General features: G+C 35.1%; 1 protein-coding gene across 1 annotated transcript in view; it reads right to left on the bottom strand.

The window, feature by feature from the left end:
• The window catches only part of ARHGAP18 (Rho GTPase activating protein 18), a 177,318-nt gene that overhangs the window by 45,805 nt on the left and 116,417 nt on the right, over window positions 1–15,096 (bottom strand). The window contains exons 5-7 of the mRNA XM_044676965.1: window positions 12,828–13,003; window positions 6,880–7,045; window positions 4,184–4,275 (exon numbers count right to left, since the gene is read on the bottom strand). Of these exons, the coding sequence (XP_044532900.1) occupies window positions 4,184–4,275; window positions 6,880–7,045; window positions 12,828–13,003 (434 nt within the window). The remainder of the gene's footprint in view (window positions 1–4,183; window positions 4,276–6,879; window positions 7,046–12,827; window positions 13,004–15,096) is intronic.

Consider the following 15,096-nt stretch of genomic DNA (forward strand, 5'->3'; position numbering starts at 1 on the left):
ACTGCCTAGCCTTTACCATTCTTCTGCTTTGGAACCAGTACACAGTATTGATTCTAAAATGGAAGGTAAGGTTTTTTTTTAAAGTAACTTAAAGGTATTTTCCTGTACATATGGCTAAAATAAATAAAATTTACCAATATAAATGCTTTAGGAGTTTGGAAACATTCAAATAGGTATTTTTGCTAAAGAATTTCTGCTTATTTGCCCACAAAAGGCCATTTCATTTCCCATTATGTATATCCAACTAGAATTCAATTGGGAAAAGATATTTAACTTTTCTATCATGAAGGATTTAGTTTATGTCAGTCCTTGCAGCCATCCTTCCATAAAGAAAAAAATAGTTAACATGGATGAGAGTATATACCAATTAAATGAAACATCAAAAGCCCAGAGGGATTTAAAACCTTGCGTTTATGTTACAAAATCTATACAAAAATTTAAGAATTATGAACTAGAATGAGACTTGAATGAACTGAAATTCACATAAAAAAGACTTAAAAATTCTGGGTAATCATAATTTCAATACAAGCTCAAAGTGTTCAAGTTGACACACACACACAAAGTTAAAATCTAGAAGGAAATGGTCTCAAGAATTCTGAACATGGGATATTAACTATATTTCACTATAATGGGTTTAGTTGGTAATACTATGTATTTTATTTTATGTACTTAAAAATATTCTGGGGAAAAAAACACATTCTGAGAAGTCTTTATCCTTTACCAGATTACCAAAAGAATCCAGAACACAAAGAGAGTTTGCTAAGAAGCCCAGGTCTATATGAAAGCTGAAAATATTGTTCAAATGTTTTTCTGCCTTTTCTGATATTGTTGATTCCATGTGGGGTTTTCTAGGGAAAAACTACTGGAATTGTTTGCCATTTCCTTTTCCAGTTTACAGATGAGGAAACTGAAGCCAATAGGTTTAAGTGACTTGTCCAGGGTCATATAGCTCAACAGTGTGTGGAGCCAGATTTGAACTTAGAAAGATGAATCAGACTTTAGGCCAGCACTTTATCCACTAAGCCACCAACCTGCCCAATTTGGAAATATGCTCTTTTATTATATCACTGGACAGAACATATCAGGAATTGTGTTCTGTTCTATGTGCCATGTTTTAAGAACACTAACAAAGATTAATCCAGAGAAGGTAACAAAGATGATAGATCATAAATCCATGTCATATTAGGAACCACTGAAGGAATAAGGAATATTTTACCCCAAGAAGATTTATATAGGACATGACACTTTTCTCCAAATATTTTTAGGACTCTTGGCTAAAAAGTTAGGTTTTACGTAGCTTCAGGTTAAAGAACAAGATCTAGTAGGCAGAAACTAAAAGGTCAATGGAAGAATGGATTTCAGCTCAATAAAGGGAAATTTTTCTAAAATCCCGCCTACTTTAGAGAAACTGGAGGCCTTTTAAAAGGCTAAAATCTCCACTACTAGAAGTATATAAGTAGATTCTCAGAGACCAACTATCATTGTACAGTGATCCCTTATTGAGGAGAATAAGTTAGAAAAAAATTGGGTCCTTTCAAATTCTTACTACAAAATCTAAACCTTTCAAATCCATAAGGCAATTATCAATATCTATTTATCTAAATAAACCAATGAATGACATATGGACATGAAAAAGAGGCCAACAACAGATTTCTCCACTCTTTGCCAAGGAGAGGAACACATTCACTGGCCTAACCTCCATCCCTATATCCTCCTTGCATTCTTTAATTGCAGTTGGCTTCTACTGTTCCCTCAGAACTCAGGACCTTATCATAAATGAGGATCTGGTGTTGAACAGATGAAAAAAGTAGATGAAAAACACTGTCTGCTACCAAGGTTTGACATTCACAACATTTCTACATGAGAAGGGATACTAGTAATAGCCAGTGCTAGGAATTCACAGAGGACACAATACACTTTCTCAGGACCCAGGTTAATATTTTGTACAACTAAAGATTATCATGTTTATAGAACTGAGGTTCAGAATTCATAGCAAAAGCTGGAATTAAATGCTATATAAACTGTGATTCTCTTTATACACAAAATTGTAGAATAGAATATTTTCAGTATTTTTAAATAAAATTATTTGAACTTTTTTAATTTGGGGGGAAAAACAGGTAGTGATCCAAATATGATACTTTATAGGGGGCAGTTAGATGGCTCAGTGGATTAAGAGCCACTTCTAGAGAAAGGAGGTTCTGGGTTCAAATCTAGCCTCAGATACTTTCTAGCTATGTGACCTTGGACAAGTCATTTATCCCCCATTGCCTAACCCTTATTACTCTTCTGGTCTGGAACTAATGTATAGAAATAATTTCAAGATGGAAGATAAGGGTTTTTTTAAAAAGATTATATAGAACCTATATATCAATAAGTATTTAATCTACTATGATTAAAATTTAACAAAACATAGGACAAGTTGAAGAGGTGCTATGGCAATGAATTCATATTCATTTTTGGCAAAGAGTCAGTCAATTAGCAATTATTAAGTAGCTGGTATGTACTAAGCACACTACTCGGTGCTGGAGAAACAAAGAAAAGCAAAAAATATCCCCTGCTTTCAGGGAGCTCAAGCTTAATGAGCAAATAATTACGTACCAATAAGATATACAAAGGATAAATTGGAGGTATCGTGAAAGGCTTTTTATACAAAGACAGTACTTTAGCTGAAACTTGAAGCAAGTCAGAGAGTTTAGTAGATGGGGATGAAGCAAGTCAGAGAGGTTAGTAGATGGTGAGAGAGTGTTCCCAGCATGAGGGACAGCCAGTGCAAACAATAAGGGGAAAGGAGGTTGTGTGGGAGAAAAAGCAAAGACATCAGTGTCACTGGACAATGTAATACACAGAATGAAGTTCCCTTCATATTCAAGGTATTAGGGAAAGGGTTAGATTATGAAGGGCTTTAAAAGCTAAAAAGAGGAAAGACATGGAATGAATAATCCAAAAATCATTCACTGTTGGCTTTGGAATGCATTAGGAGACCATAGTAGATCTACCCTCTTTTGTTGTCCACTCACTCAAATGTCTACTTACCACCTAGGTTCAAGGTCCAATGTTTGGCATGGTAGAGAATGCAATAACACATAGTTCTGTATTGTTTAGGTAGATATTAAACTTAATAAATAGTTCTGGAATATATAATAACTGGTGTAAGGAAGGGGAGGTTAGTCTTGGAAGGTTTGATTTCCTTAGATAACTGACATGTGAATTGAAAGCTGAATATATTGGTGACTTGATAAAATTAGAAAATGTTGTTGAGCTCCACTTTTGAAAAAGGACCTGCTAAATTAAACTTGACATGCTCAGAGTAAACAGAAAAGCTTAGGAAATGCACATGGACATAAAATATTCACGAAGGTAGAAACGTCTTAAAACCAGGACTTCAGTAGTTATGGCTTCATCCATGGGATAACTTCTTCCACCGAAGAAGACCACAACTCTATCTATCACACCTTAGTGAGTTGTTAGATGATGAACAAAGCACTGTGGTCAAAGCTGTTCCTTGCTGGTCCACTTGTTGGTGATACATCACTCAGAGACACAGATTTCTGGCCTCGAGGAGGTCAAAATCTTTCTAGTTTGCTAGGTCATATACCAGCAGTAATAAGTTCTGATAATCCAAAGTTACTGCTATATCACGACAAGGTACAAAGACAAGGTTTTAATGGAAGAACTGTAAAATTCCTAGCTAATTTATGAACATTTCCTACTACATTAGAATTCTTAATCCTTTTTTTGGCAATGATACTTATGGACCTCTTTTCAAAATAATATTCTTCTAAAATTCTTAATTTAGGGGGAAATGCTACATTGCAGTTAGATGTACATAAAAATAATGATGTAGGATTTTTTTCTGAATTAACTTTATGGATTCCCTCAAACAAGAAGCCCTTTTAGACTGTGTTTTTAGGAATTAAAGTCTCAGGCAAATAAAAGCAATCTGAATTGATTATTGAAATGTAATAACTAAAGTTAGTCAAGTAGTCATTATTCAACATTAATCCCACAAAAAGCAACTCTGTGAAATATATGCCACCAACCCTTGAAACTGAAGCGATTATTGTACCCAGTGTAAGGACATAACAACTCAAGAGACTCCATTATAAGGATATTAATGCCCAAACCATCAGCCTTCAGAATTCACTATTCCCAAATCCAGCTGCCTTACTCGTTGTCTACTCACTTTTTGAAAGATCAAGGGTATTCTCGTCCCCGGGACTCTCTTCTGATCCTGTTCTAGCAATACTGACAGAGGAACACCAAAAAGACCAGAGTCTGCACAAAGCAAGAGAAAATAGAACATTTCACATCTATTTCAAAGTATGAAAATAGGGATAGAAAGACATGATTTCAAAGCCATAAGCTTTCCTTGCACATTCGGAGCCCTTGACCTCATATTCAATATGGCAGAACTGAATGAATATGTGCAATCAGGTTACTAAGTGTAATCAAACTAAATATTCTGGCAAAAGGCAAATATCCTTTCATATCTTCTCTCCAAAGAGTGGGAACTTCTATTTTAGCATAGATCTGAATTCAGAATGCTATAATGAATGAAATAATATAAAGGGACCATCTGCTTTTTCAGAACTCAGTTGGCAGTATGACCTTATTCAGCAAATCTTCTATTCAGAAAATATAATGTAAGGCAAAGAACTTGGAAAAGATGTATGGAACTTTAAAAAGATCAGAAAAAAACTAGAGAAGTTTATTTAACTATGCCATCAGTCATCACATCATTGAAAAGAACTGCTGCTACTTCACATTCTGAAAAGGATCCAATACAGAAAAACCATTCACAAAACTCTTTAAACAGAGGTTTTAAAAAAAAAAGGTCATTTCTATTTATGCTCAGAAAACTATTTTTATTGGAAGAGAAAAACTAAATTATCTTCCAAGAAACATTTATTGAGCACCTACTATATACCAGGTGTTATAGTGAAAGTACATAGACAGAAGTGAAACATTTTCCTGTTATTATGAGCTCCTGAAAAATCAGTACTAGTTTTGCCTTCCTTTATATCTTTGAACCTAACACAGTGCCTGGCACATAGTAAGTGCTTAATCAGTTTTAGCTAACTGACAAAGATTAAAGACCTTACATTCTGTTCGGAGGAGGAAGCATGGTAAATACACATATGAATACATACAAAATAAATACAAGGCTATTCTATTACTTTGTAGTTTATAAAGCACTATATGCATCATCTCATGGGAACCTCAGAACTATCTATTTACAAGTATCATTAATCTCCTTTTCAAGATATTAGCCACTTAAGTAGCAAAGTTCACTCAAACCCAAGCCCTATGGCTTTTTATTTTTTTTTCCCCAAACTCTTATCTTCTGTCTTAGAATAGATATTAAGTGTCATTCCAAGGCAAAAGAACAGTTAAGGGCTAGGCAGTTGAGGTTAAATGATTTGCCCAGAGTCACACAACTAGGAAGTGTTTGAGTTTACATTTGAACCCAGGACCTCCCTACTCCAAGCCTTGCTAGCTGCAGTCCTATGCAGTCCAAACCCAATACTTTTTTTTTTTAATCACATCAATCCTCAAAAAACTGGCAACAGTTGGTTTATTGTTAATTCCTCTTCTCTAAAATCAGTCCAAACTATATAAGGGGAAGGACATCCTCTATGATAAGAGAGAACAAAACACCTCAATCCCAAACCCATTTAGCATCAGTAGATTTTTTTAGGACTTCTCATGAGAAAAGAGCACCAAGATTTAAAACAAAAGCATAGTTGGGGGGGGGGGAAGCTGTAGCTTCTCACTGGTTTTCTAAGCAATTTCTACTCAGTTTCCATTATAGGAAATCTCTATATGGTTCTGTAAGAGTGCCCTGAGGAACTATGATTATGCCATAAAAACCCATGGAGGGTCTTTGGGAAAAGGTATAGAAAGCAAAACTGAGAAGTGAGCAGAGTTGTTGCACAGATTAAATGGGCATATAATTGATTCCACTCTAGGGACAAGGATTGGGCTTGTCATTTCCCTGGCATAAAGACTAAACTCCCAGGTGAAGAAACTCTCTTTACCAGTGTTGGTCTGTATGTTCTCTTCAATTCATGGTCTTAAAGAATTGCCCAGAGCACTGAGAGATTAAAAGATTTGTCCAGGATTTCACAGCTAGTATGTCTCAGGTCTTCCTGGCTTTAAAGCTCCCTTTCTTGATTCTACTGTATTATGAAAAAAATCTGATTTCACTAGATAAGGGGTAAGGCTAGTTCCTGTATAATGTTTCATTGAAGGGGAATATATTAACAAAGCTTGATTGTCTAAATAGCCTGATAGCATTGCTATTAGTAAAGCTAACAATGACCAAGAAAACAACGGTGGATGTTGGGGAGGAAAAAATTACAACCACCTCAAGAGGTCAGACTACCATTCTGTGAAATTTTTAAAAAGTCATCTTTATTCTCTTTCAGCCACAGAAATAGGCATGAAATTAATTATTCCAATAGTAGAGCCTATATGAGGATATCCTCATATAGGCTCTACTATTGGAATATAAGATGTGATTATTAGTTCTCAAGCACTGTTCTCTAGAGATGAATTTGCAGATGAATCGATAAGTATACCAAACACAGCACAGAAATGTAGAATTGCCAAAATGACAGCATCAAATGGAGTGAGAAGCCATCCCTCCTTCTGAATTCTCTTAACAGGAGCTTTTAACAGTTTCTTCTTATTTGCCCCCAGTGCCCTATAACATGATATAGTGTGTTCTATACTTAAAATGTGAACTGTGAAAAACTCAATATTACAACTCTGCCACTCATACTTAGGTTTGTTCCATGGGCATAATGGCAAAAAGCCAAAATCATCTTTACTGCCATTTCATGAGAGTATTTAATGATTTTCATTAAATGCCTTTACCTTTTGTTTTCATTTTCACAGTTTTTTGGTGCTTGAGTTCAATTCCAAGTACATCATACAATGCTGTCAACTCAATGAAGGCCAAGTGGCAAACCTTCTTCATGTCCTGGGGTGCCAAGTCACCAATCCTGGTGTTACCTGTTTTGTCCTTTGGAAGTCTGAAATTCTAAAAGAAATGCCACTAATGAAGTAAATATTTACAATATAAACTTGCTTTGAAATATGAGGATAAAAAGGAGTAATTAGTTTACAGAGAAGTTATGATTAAAATTGGGATCAAGAATTTTTTTAAGGGAAGAAAGATTCAAATGACTACATGCTGACCTTGGTTAAAATTACATTTACCATTTATTTTGGCTCTCTGTCTCTCTGTCTCTGTCTCTGTCTCTGTCTCTGTCTCTGTCTCTCTCTCTCTCTCTCTCTCTCTCTCTCTCTCTCACACACACACACACATACACACACAAACACACACAAGAGAAAGGGAAGAAGATGGTATCTTCATTACAAAGAAAACAGTAAGAGAAACAGAGAAATATGTAAAGGAGATCAAACAAAGCCAGTCATTTTAATTGAAGAATTAGCCCAATCCAGAAATCAAGTGTTAAAACTTTGGAACAAAAGTTATCTGAGCCAGCCATGTTGGCCTAGTATCCCCCACTCTCCACTTCTTCCACAACTTTAACCTCCCAAAGACCACCTATACCCTAACCATGTAAAAGAAAAATCAAAAGTACATTTAAAGGTCTAGAATGCACACAGCCAATCTTCCAAGTACAGCCTGTCTCAACATCCAAGGACCTTGTCAATAGGAATAGGTACTTCCCACTCATTTAATCATGAAGGAGTCAAATTCTGAATCCCTTGTCACAGGTGGTATAGGAATAAAGAGATAAGGGATAAAGGAAAATGCAAAATTGTCTCTAAAAGGGAAAGAGGAAAATTTGGCCTTTCCCAGGACCAGTGAAGTGCAAAAGCCCTCGGGACTATATTAAAAAAAAAACAAAACAAGATTTAAGTTTATTTTGAAACTTAGGGTTAGGGAACTGATAGTCAAGAACAAAAAAATGTTCCTGATTCTACAGATCTAAGTTTCTAACCAACCTTCTATGCCTCTCTCAGGAGGAAGATCCTTAAGTGGTCTTAGGAAAGGAATTTCATTTTCTTACCTCTTGGTGTCTCAGTTACTTCTGTTCCCTTCTCCTCCCCTAATCCCTGATCTGGCCCTCACTAATTCTAGATCACACATTTTACAACTCTGTTTAATCAGGAAAAAAAAATAACATAGAACAGGCTAAACTGAGTCATGGAAGAAGACAGGAATAATACAAAGAAACAAAAGAAAGGAAGCAATATGGTGGAATAGGGCAAATCTGCGGACATTCCCCAATCCTGTTTCTTCTATTTGCTCTCTTTCCTTTGTTTTCTTCATGAATCCTTTTGGAATTTTATTGGCAAAGATACAAGAGGGCTTTGTCATTTCCTTCTCTAGCTCATTTTATAGAGGAGGAACTGAGGCAAACAGTGTTAAGTTACTTTTCCAGAGTGACATAGCTAATAAATGTCTGAAGTCAGTTTTGAATTCAGGTCTTCTCTATCCATTGTGCCACCTAACCACTCTCTAAGACAATAGAGTTGCTCCCCTCCAAAAAAAGAAAATGAGGATCATTGAAGCATTTTTTTAAAACAGAAAAAAGAACAGAAGTAAACACCAACAAACAGGATAGCTTTGAAACTTACACAATGAATATATCATTAATTAAAAGGAAAAACAAGAACAGAATAGGGATTTAGAATTTCACATATAATCCTTATTTTAGGTTCTATTTTGTATGTGAAAATGTTCATTTTATTTGATGTTTGTTAAATTTAAATTTTATTTTTTAATCTCATATACTGACTTCTGATAAATCTACCCCTCCTGCTATTGAGACACATCTACACATTGATACAATGCCAAGCATTGGGTATCAGAATCACCTGTTACTTTATCAGCCTCAGTCTTCTACACAAGCCTGCTGCTATATAAACACAAACACACACACACACACACACACACACACACACACACACACAGAGCTATATAGCTATATATCCTTCTGGTCATTGGGACAAAGAATTCCTTTTGAGAAAAAAAATCTTATTTCCTTATCTTTTTTTCTGTTCTAACCACAGAATTGTTGGAACCTCTAACCCAAATGAACTCAAAAGGGAAAAAGAATGAACCTTTTACATATATATGACTAGCTCCATTGTTTATAAATTACTTTTAAAAAGACATTTTTATTAAAAAAAAAAAACAACCACACCTTTTTCCAGGAGTCAGAGTAAATTGTTGTATTAACATATAAGAGATAAGTATAAAAGGTATTCATTGTTTTCACTATATACTCTTCTTTAAACATATTCAGGGAAAAGTTCAAATTAGATTCTTTTGTAATTCAATTTCCCTTTTGATTCTAGGTTATCTACAAGGCAATCATGAGCACTGAGGAAAGTACCCTCCAAGCAAATAACTTTCTTTGTTGCTTTGGTTTGGTTTTTGCTATGCTTTTTTTTTTTTTTTTCACCCATAGCAGCCACCTATTCCTGTAACGTTTTGCTCCTATTAATACTTGATCATCTAATTCTCATTAAGAATGGTTTCCATTAAAATTTGCTGACCTGTAGTCAGTTAAATATTTTGTAATTAATATTTGACTTTTGTTTTTAATAGAAGTTGGGGAGACAAAGTCTAGAACTGTAATTTCATAAAAGGAAACACCTTATGAGGAAACTTCTTCCACAGCTTACCTTCTTAGAAAAGTGTCCAGGATTCCAAAAGGTTAAGGACCTCACAGATAGTTCTCTAGGGGCAACCAGGTGGCTCAGTGGATAGAGAGCCAGACCTGGAGAAGGGAGGTCTTGGGCTCAAATCTGATCTCAGACACTTCCTAGCTGTGTGATTCTGGCAAGTCATTTAATTCAGCACAATTGCCTAGCCTTTACCACTCTTCTGCCATAGAATCAAATACTTAAGTCTCTTGGTTCTAAGAGAGAAGGTAAGAGTTTTAAACAAATAAAAAATAAAAAGGGAAAGTGTTTGAAAAAAAATAGTTACCCAGCCAAAACCAAAGCAAAACCAGGACAGGTGGCTACGTGAGAAAAATGGGTAGAATGCTAGACCTAGAATTGGGAACACTATAGTTTAAATTCAGCCTCAGATAATTAGTAACTATGTTTCCCTAGGATAGTCATTCTGCCTCAGTTTCCTCATCTATAAAATGAGAATAATAATAATAATAATAATAATATTTACCTCCCAGAGTTTTGTGAAAATCAAATGAAATAGTAATTGTACAGCACTTAGCACATTATGTAAAGCCTGGCACATTAATAAGTGTTATAAAAATTTGCTGTTATTCTTATTATTCAGGCTCTCTATCCCTTTTGATGCATTATATCGTTTGAATCATTATTTTGATGCGTTACATCTCTTGAATTATTATTAAAAAATTAAGTGGGGTCAAGAATAGGGATAAGGAAATTCTTCTGTAAATAAGCAACTCAGGATGGGTAACTACTGTTCAGATATTTAAGTTTAAGATCTACTTCCTACTATGAGGAAGATACGTTATCAATTCAGAGATAAAATAAATAGTATTGGTGTGGTGACTTCATAACTTCCAGGTTGCTACTCCAGAACTAATAGAGTACAATCTGGTGAAGTCATTGCATAACTGCTAAGAATGGTGCTCGGATTTTTCTTGCGCCTGATCTTAAACTCATAATTTTGAATTGCTAAAGACCAAGAACTAACTATGCTGTCCAATATTAAATTGAAATCCAGTTATAACATTCCAAAAAAAGAAATGTGATACAATAATTGAAGTATTATCCCAGATAAATATTCGAAGAATCCTAAAATATTATTACTTCAAGCATTTGGCTTACCTAGCAATTTTTTTAAACACAGTACCCAGTAAAAAGAATGAGCTTTTTATCCCCATGTTTAATTCATGCTAGAACCTTTAAATATTTATGAAATTTCCTCACTTTTTTGTTTAGTTAATGGAGTAGATTGTCTAGTTTGTTGAGAGCAAGGAATGTGATTCAGCAGAAGCTACCCTGTCTTTTTGCTTGCTTAAAAATAGAATTAAAGACTTCTCAAAAATTCAGAGTTTTTAAGTCATATTGCTTGAGACATCTTTCAACATAGGTCCACCTTTTGAAGCCTCCCCAGTACTAGGCACCGAGTAAGAAATAAATATTTGCTGTTTTGACTTTTATCCACAGTGAAGTATTAAATGCCTATAAAATTAAGAGGACTGACTAGAACCTCTGTAAGGTCACTGTAAGCACTAAAATTCATTGACCCTCTGACTATCCTGAATGATGCAAGACAAAGACTTGGAAAGTAAACCAATATTATGAGCATCTATTATTTGACTTTGTGATATAATAGTTCTCTCCCTGAGTTAATTTTGTCTCTAACTTCTTTGGCAGACTATTGGCTATAAATTTTACTTTCTTTATAACAGCAGTTCATGTTTCTATAATGCTTTAAACTTGGCAAAGTGCTCCTCACAATAACCCTCAGATTTGGGTTTTTTTTTTTCTTCAGTCATTTTTCAATTCATTTTTCAGTCAGACCACATTTGTGGTTTCCTTTGTAAAACTACTGAACTGGTTTACCCCTTCCTTCTCCAGCACATTTTACAGATGAGGAAACCAAGGCAAACAGAGTTATGTGACCTGCCCAGGGTAACACAATTTATAATAATTTGAATTTGTATTTGAACTCAAGATGAGTCTTTCTGACTCCAGGCCAAGGACTACTGGGCCATCTAGCTATCACTATATTACATATAGTTCATTATTTTTTAATAACAGCTAGTACAAATATTTTCACTTCATTTTTTACAGATGAGGAAATTAAGGCCCAAGAAGTAAAATGAGTTACTTAAAGTAGGACACACCTGGAAAAGAATTAGCTTTGGTCACAAGCCCAATGCTCTTTTGCCTTTATCATATTAATTTCTAACACTTCCTCATACATGATCTTTCTAGTTTACTATGTCTAATGTGTTATGGACCGAGAAACTGAACAATCAAGGTTCTTAATAAACAACATGTTTAAATGGGGAGTAATGAGATTTCAAATGAGGTTGTCTAACTACATGAGATTTAGCTTGTTGATTCAGTGCTAGATTTAGAATGCATTTTAGAGAGTTGAAGGAAGCCTGGAAATCTGGACAAATCAGATGGTTACTCTATCCACCATATTCCCTGCCTTCTTTGGAAAGGAAGTGAAAAAGAATATATTAATTTGTCAAATAAGCAACTAGAATGAAAAGATGCTATTAATTACCCACTGGATTTGTTTTTACAGCAAAACGGAAGCTTATTTGCATAAGATCCCTTGGCCAGATTAAAAGAATTAGACATAATTGGTCCTTAATCAATTAATTGACAGATGCAGACTCCCATTCTTACTCATATCAAAGTATTTCTCTAAGCCGTGCTAGTTAATCAAAGCAGTGGAAAGTTTAGCATTCTTGCAGACAATACCTCTCTTCCCTAACATCAGATAAAAATTAAAAAATAAATTTGACTCTGGAGTGATATATTTTAAGGAATTCATGTTGAAAAAAACATCAGCATGAGGCGTTTTAATGCTTTTAAAGAAAGGAAGAAGGGAAGCAATAAGGTGAAAATTATTGTGTCATACTCAGAAGAGAACAGATCAAGGAAATGAATGTTTACATCTATGAAATCACATATCTATTTAAATATTATATGATGTACAGAAGCTCCAGTGCTGAAATGGAATTCAAAGGACTGACATCTGACTTAGAGAGATAAAGTCAATATTCATTCATTCATTCCACATATGTTGAAAGTACGTATGCTGCATAAGGCATACGATCTTGGTGTTCGGGAGCACCAGATCCCTCAGGAGATATACGTACAGGTAATGAATTGTACTCGTCTTTGTTCTCCAGAAGCTTTTCTTTGCGGCTCTCTTTCTGATTAGCTGCTTGCTCAGCAAAGGAAATCTCTAAGTTGATGTCTGTTTCAGAAGCCGGGACATCTTCAGGCACACACGGGCTGTTCTTCTCACTAATTCCAAGGTCAGAGGCCAGATCTGGAAATGAGACCCAAAGCCACCAATATTACAAGAGCTATTCTTAGAGACTTATTTTTTATTAAAATATGCCAATGCTCTGTGTTGATGTATGTGCTTTTTCAACAAATCAAAGCATAGCCATTCTCTGATTCATTAGGCAATCTGTAAGTTACTATGAATTTTTAAAAAAATAACCAGCATTTATAGAATGCTTTAAGGTTTGCACACAGCTAGATGGCACAGTGGATAAAGTGCTGAGCCCAGAATCAGTAAGTCCTGAGTTCAGACTGAGCCTCAAATACTTCCTTGTTATATGTTCTTGGACAAATCACATAACTCTGCTTGCCTCAGCTTCCTCATAAGTAAAGAATCAGAAAAGGAAATGGCAAACCAATCCAGTGTCATTGCCACAAAAACCCTAAAAGGGGTCACAAAGAGTAGAATGTGACTGAAAAACAACAGAATTTTTTTTCTTAAACCTTATCTTCTGTCTTAAAATCATTCTTGGAATCTATCTTAGAATCAATCCATCTGGTACCTAGAGAATGGACTGCAGATGAGAGGCTTAATGGGTAGGGAGACCAACTGGATTGCTAAAGAAGCTAGAAATGAAGAGGGTCTGAGGTAGTGCAGATGTAGAGAGGGGCAGATGTGAAGGATGGAGAGGGAGAATAAATTGAGTTGAAAACAATATGAAGAGCAACTGAAAAGTATTGATCCTAGTTTGTAAACATGGGTAACCAGAAAGGTGATGGCTTCCTTGACAGATATGGAAATAAGGAGATTGGTTAAGTTTAGACACATTAAATAAAAAGGCAGAAGAGTGGTAAGTGTTAGGCAATTGGGGGTTAAGTGACTTGCTCAAGGTCACACAGTTAGCAAGTATCTGAGCCTGGATTTGAACCCAAGACATTCCTTCTCTAAGCCTGGCTCTCAATCCACTAAGCCACCTATCTGATCCCCAAAATGATAAACTTAAGGTTTGCAAAGGGAATTTATGTCATCTCCTTTTATCCTTACAAAAACTCTGTGAGGCTATTTTTATCCTCATTTTATAGATAAAGAAACTAAGACTGAGAAAGATCAAATGACTTGCCCTGAGTTACATAGCTAATAAGTATGAGGCTGGATTTGAACTCAGGTTTTCCTGACCCCAAATGCATTGTGACACCTAAAGACCATAATGAAAAATCATTAATTTGTGGACACCTTATTAAGGCACCTCTCCAGAAGTAAGCAGACTGGCTCTTGGAAAAGCAACATACCAAATATTACAAGGATCCCATTTAAGACCTCTCTCCAAGAAGTGACAAGAAACACTAAAAATGTAACTTTTAAAAAACCCAGGGTAATATTTATACCATGATGAAAGATTGAAGGAGGACATTATTGGATGCTATTTATACATATAAAATAAGATGACATATGGAAAATCAAAAAACAAATGGGGAAATGGTACATAACAAAGAGACTTTCCAAGGAAGCACACACAAAGAATTATTGACTAAATATGCATTCATCTTTACCTTCTCTATAAATAACCATACATTCACAAACAGAATAAGTAGATACAATTTATATTAAATTCATATACTTGGAATAAATTATATTCAAAAACACTTAGTAGCCATCGACTTTACTAAATTAAAAAATAAGTTAGTGAGATAGTACTGTATATTAAATATGCATTTGGTTGGCAAAGGAGTCATATGTCTGGCTGGGATATTTTAATAGCACCAACAACATATTTCTCTACCTGTTTGGTGCTAAAAAGTTTCCTGGAATAAACTCCCTCCCCACTCTACCTGCCCTTTACTGGAATTTCACCTACTTAGTATTCTGAGAATTTCAAAACCAGAAGTGCCAAAAAACTAATAGCTATGAGGCTCAGGGCTGGAGCCAGCTGGTACCAAAAGAAACTGGTAGGAGAATACAAAAGTACCCAGAGGATCCTAGGGCCACAGATATTAGTCAGAGATGTTCTGAACTCCATCATCATTTCCAAGGATTAATTTTTTTCTCCAGTCACAAGATACTTTATTAATATTCTAAACTTCTCTTCTGATACAAGCAGCTTCAACTTTGGATGATGAGTCTTCTAAGTAAAACTC

The sequence above is a fragment of the Gracilinanus agilis genome, chromosome 4 (genome assembly GCF_016433145.1).
Source record: "Gracilinanus agilis isolate LMUSP501 chromosome 4, AgileGrace, whole genome shotgun sequence".
Taxonomy (NCBI): Eukaryota; Metazoa; Chordata; class Mammalia; order Didelphimorphia; family Didelphidae; genus Gracilinanus; species Gracilinanus agilis.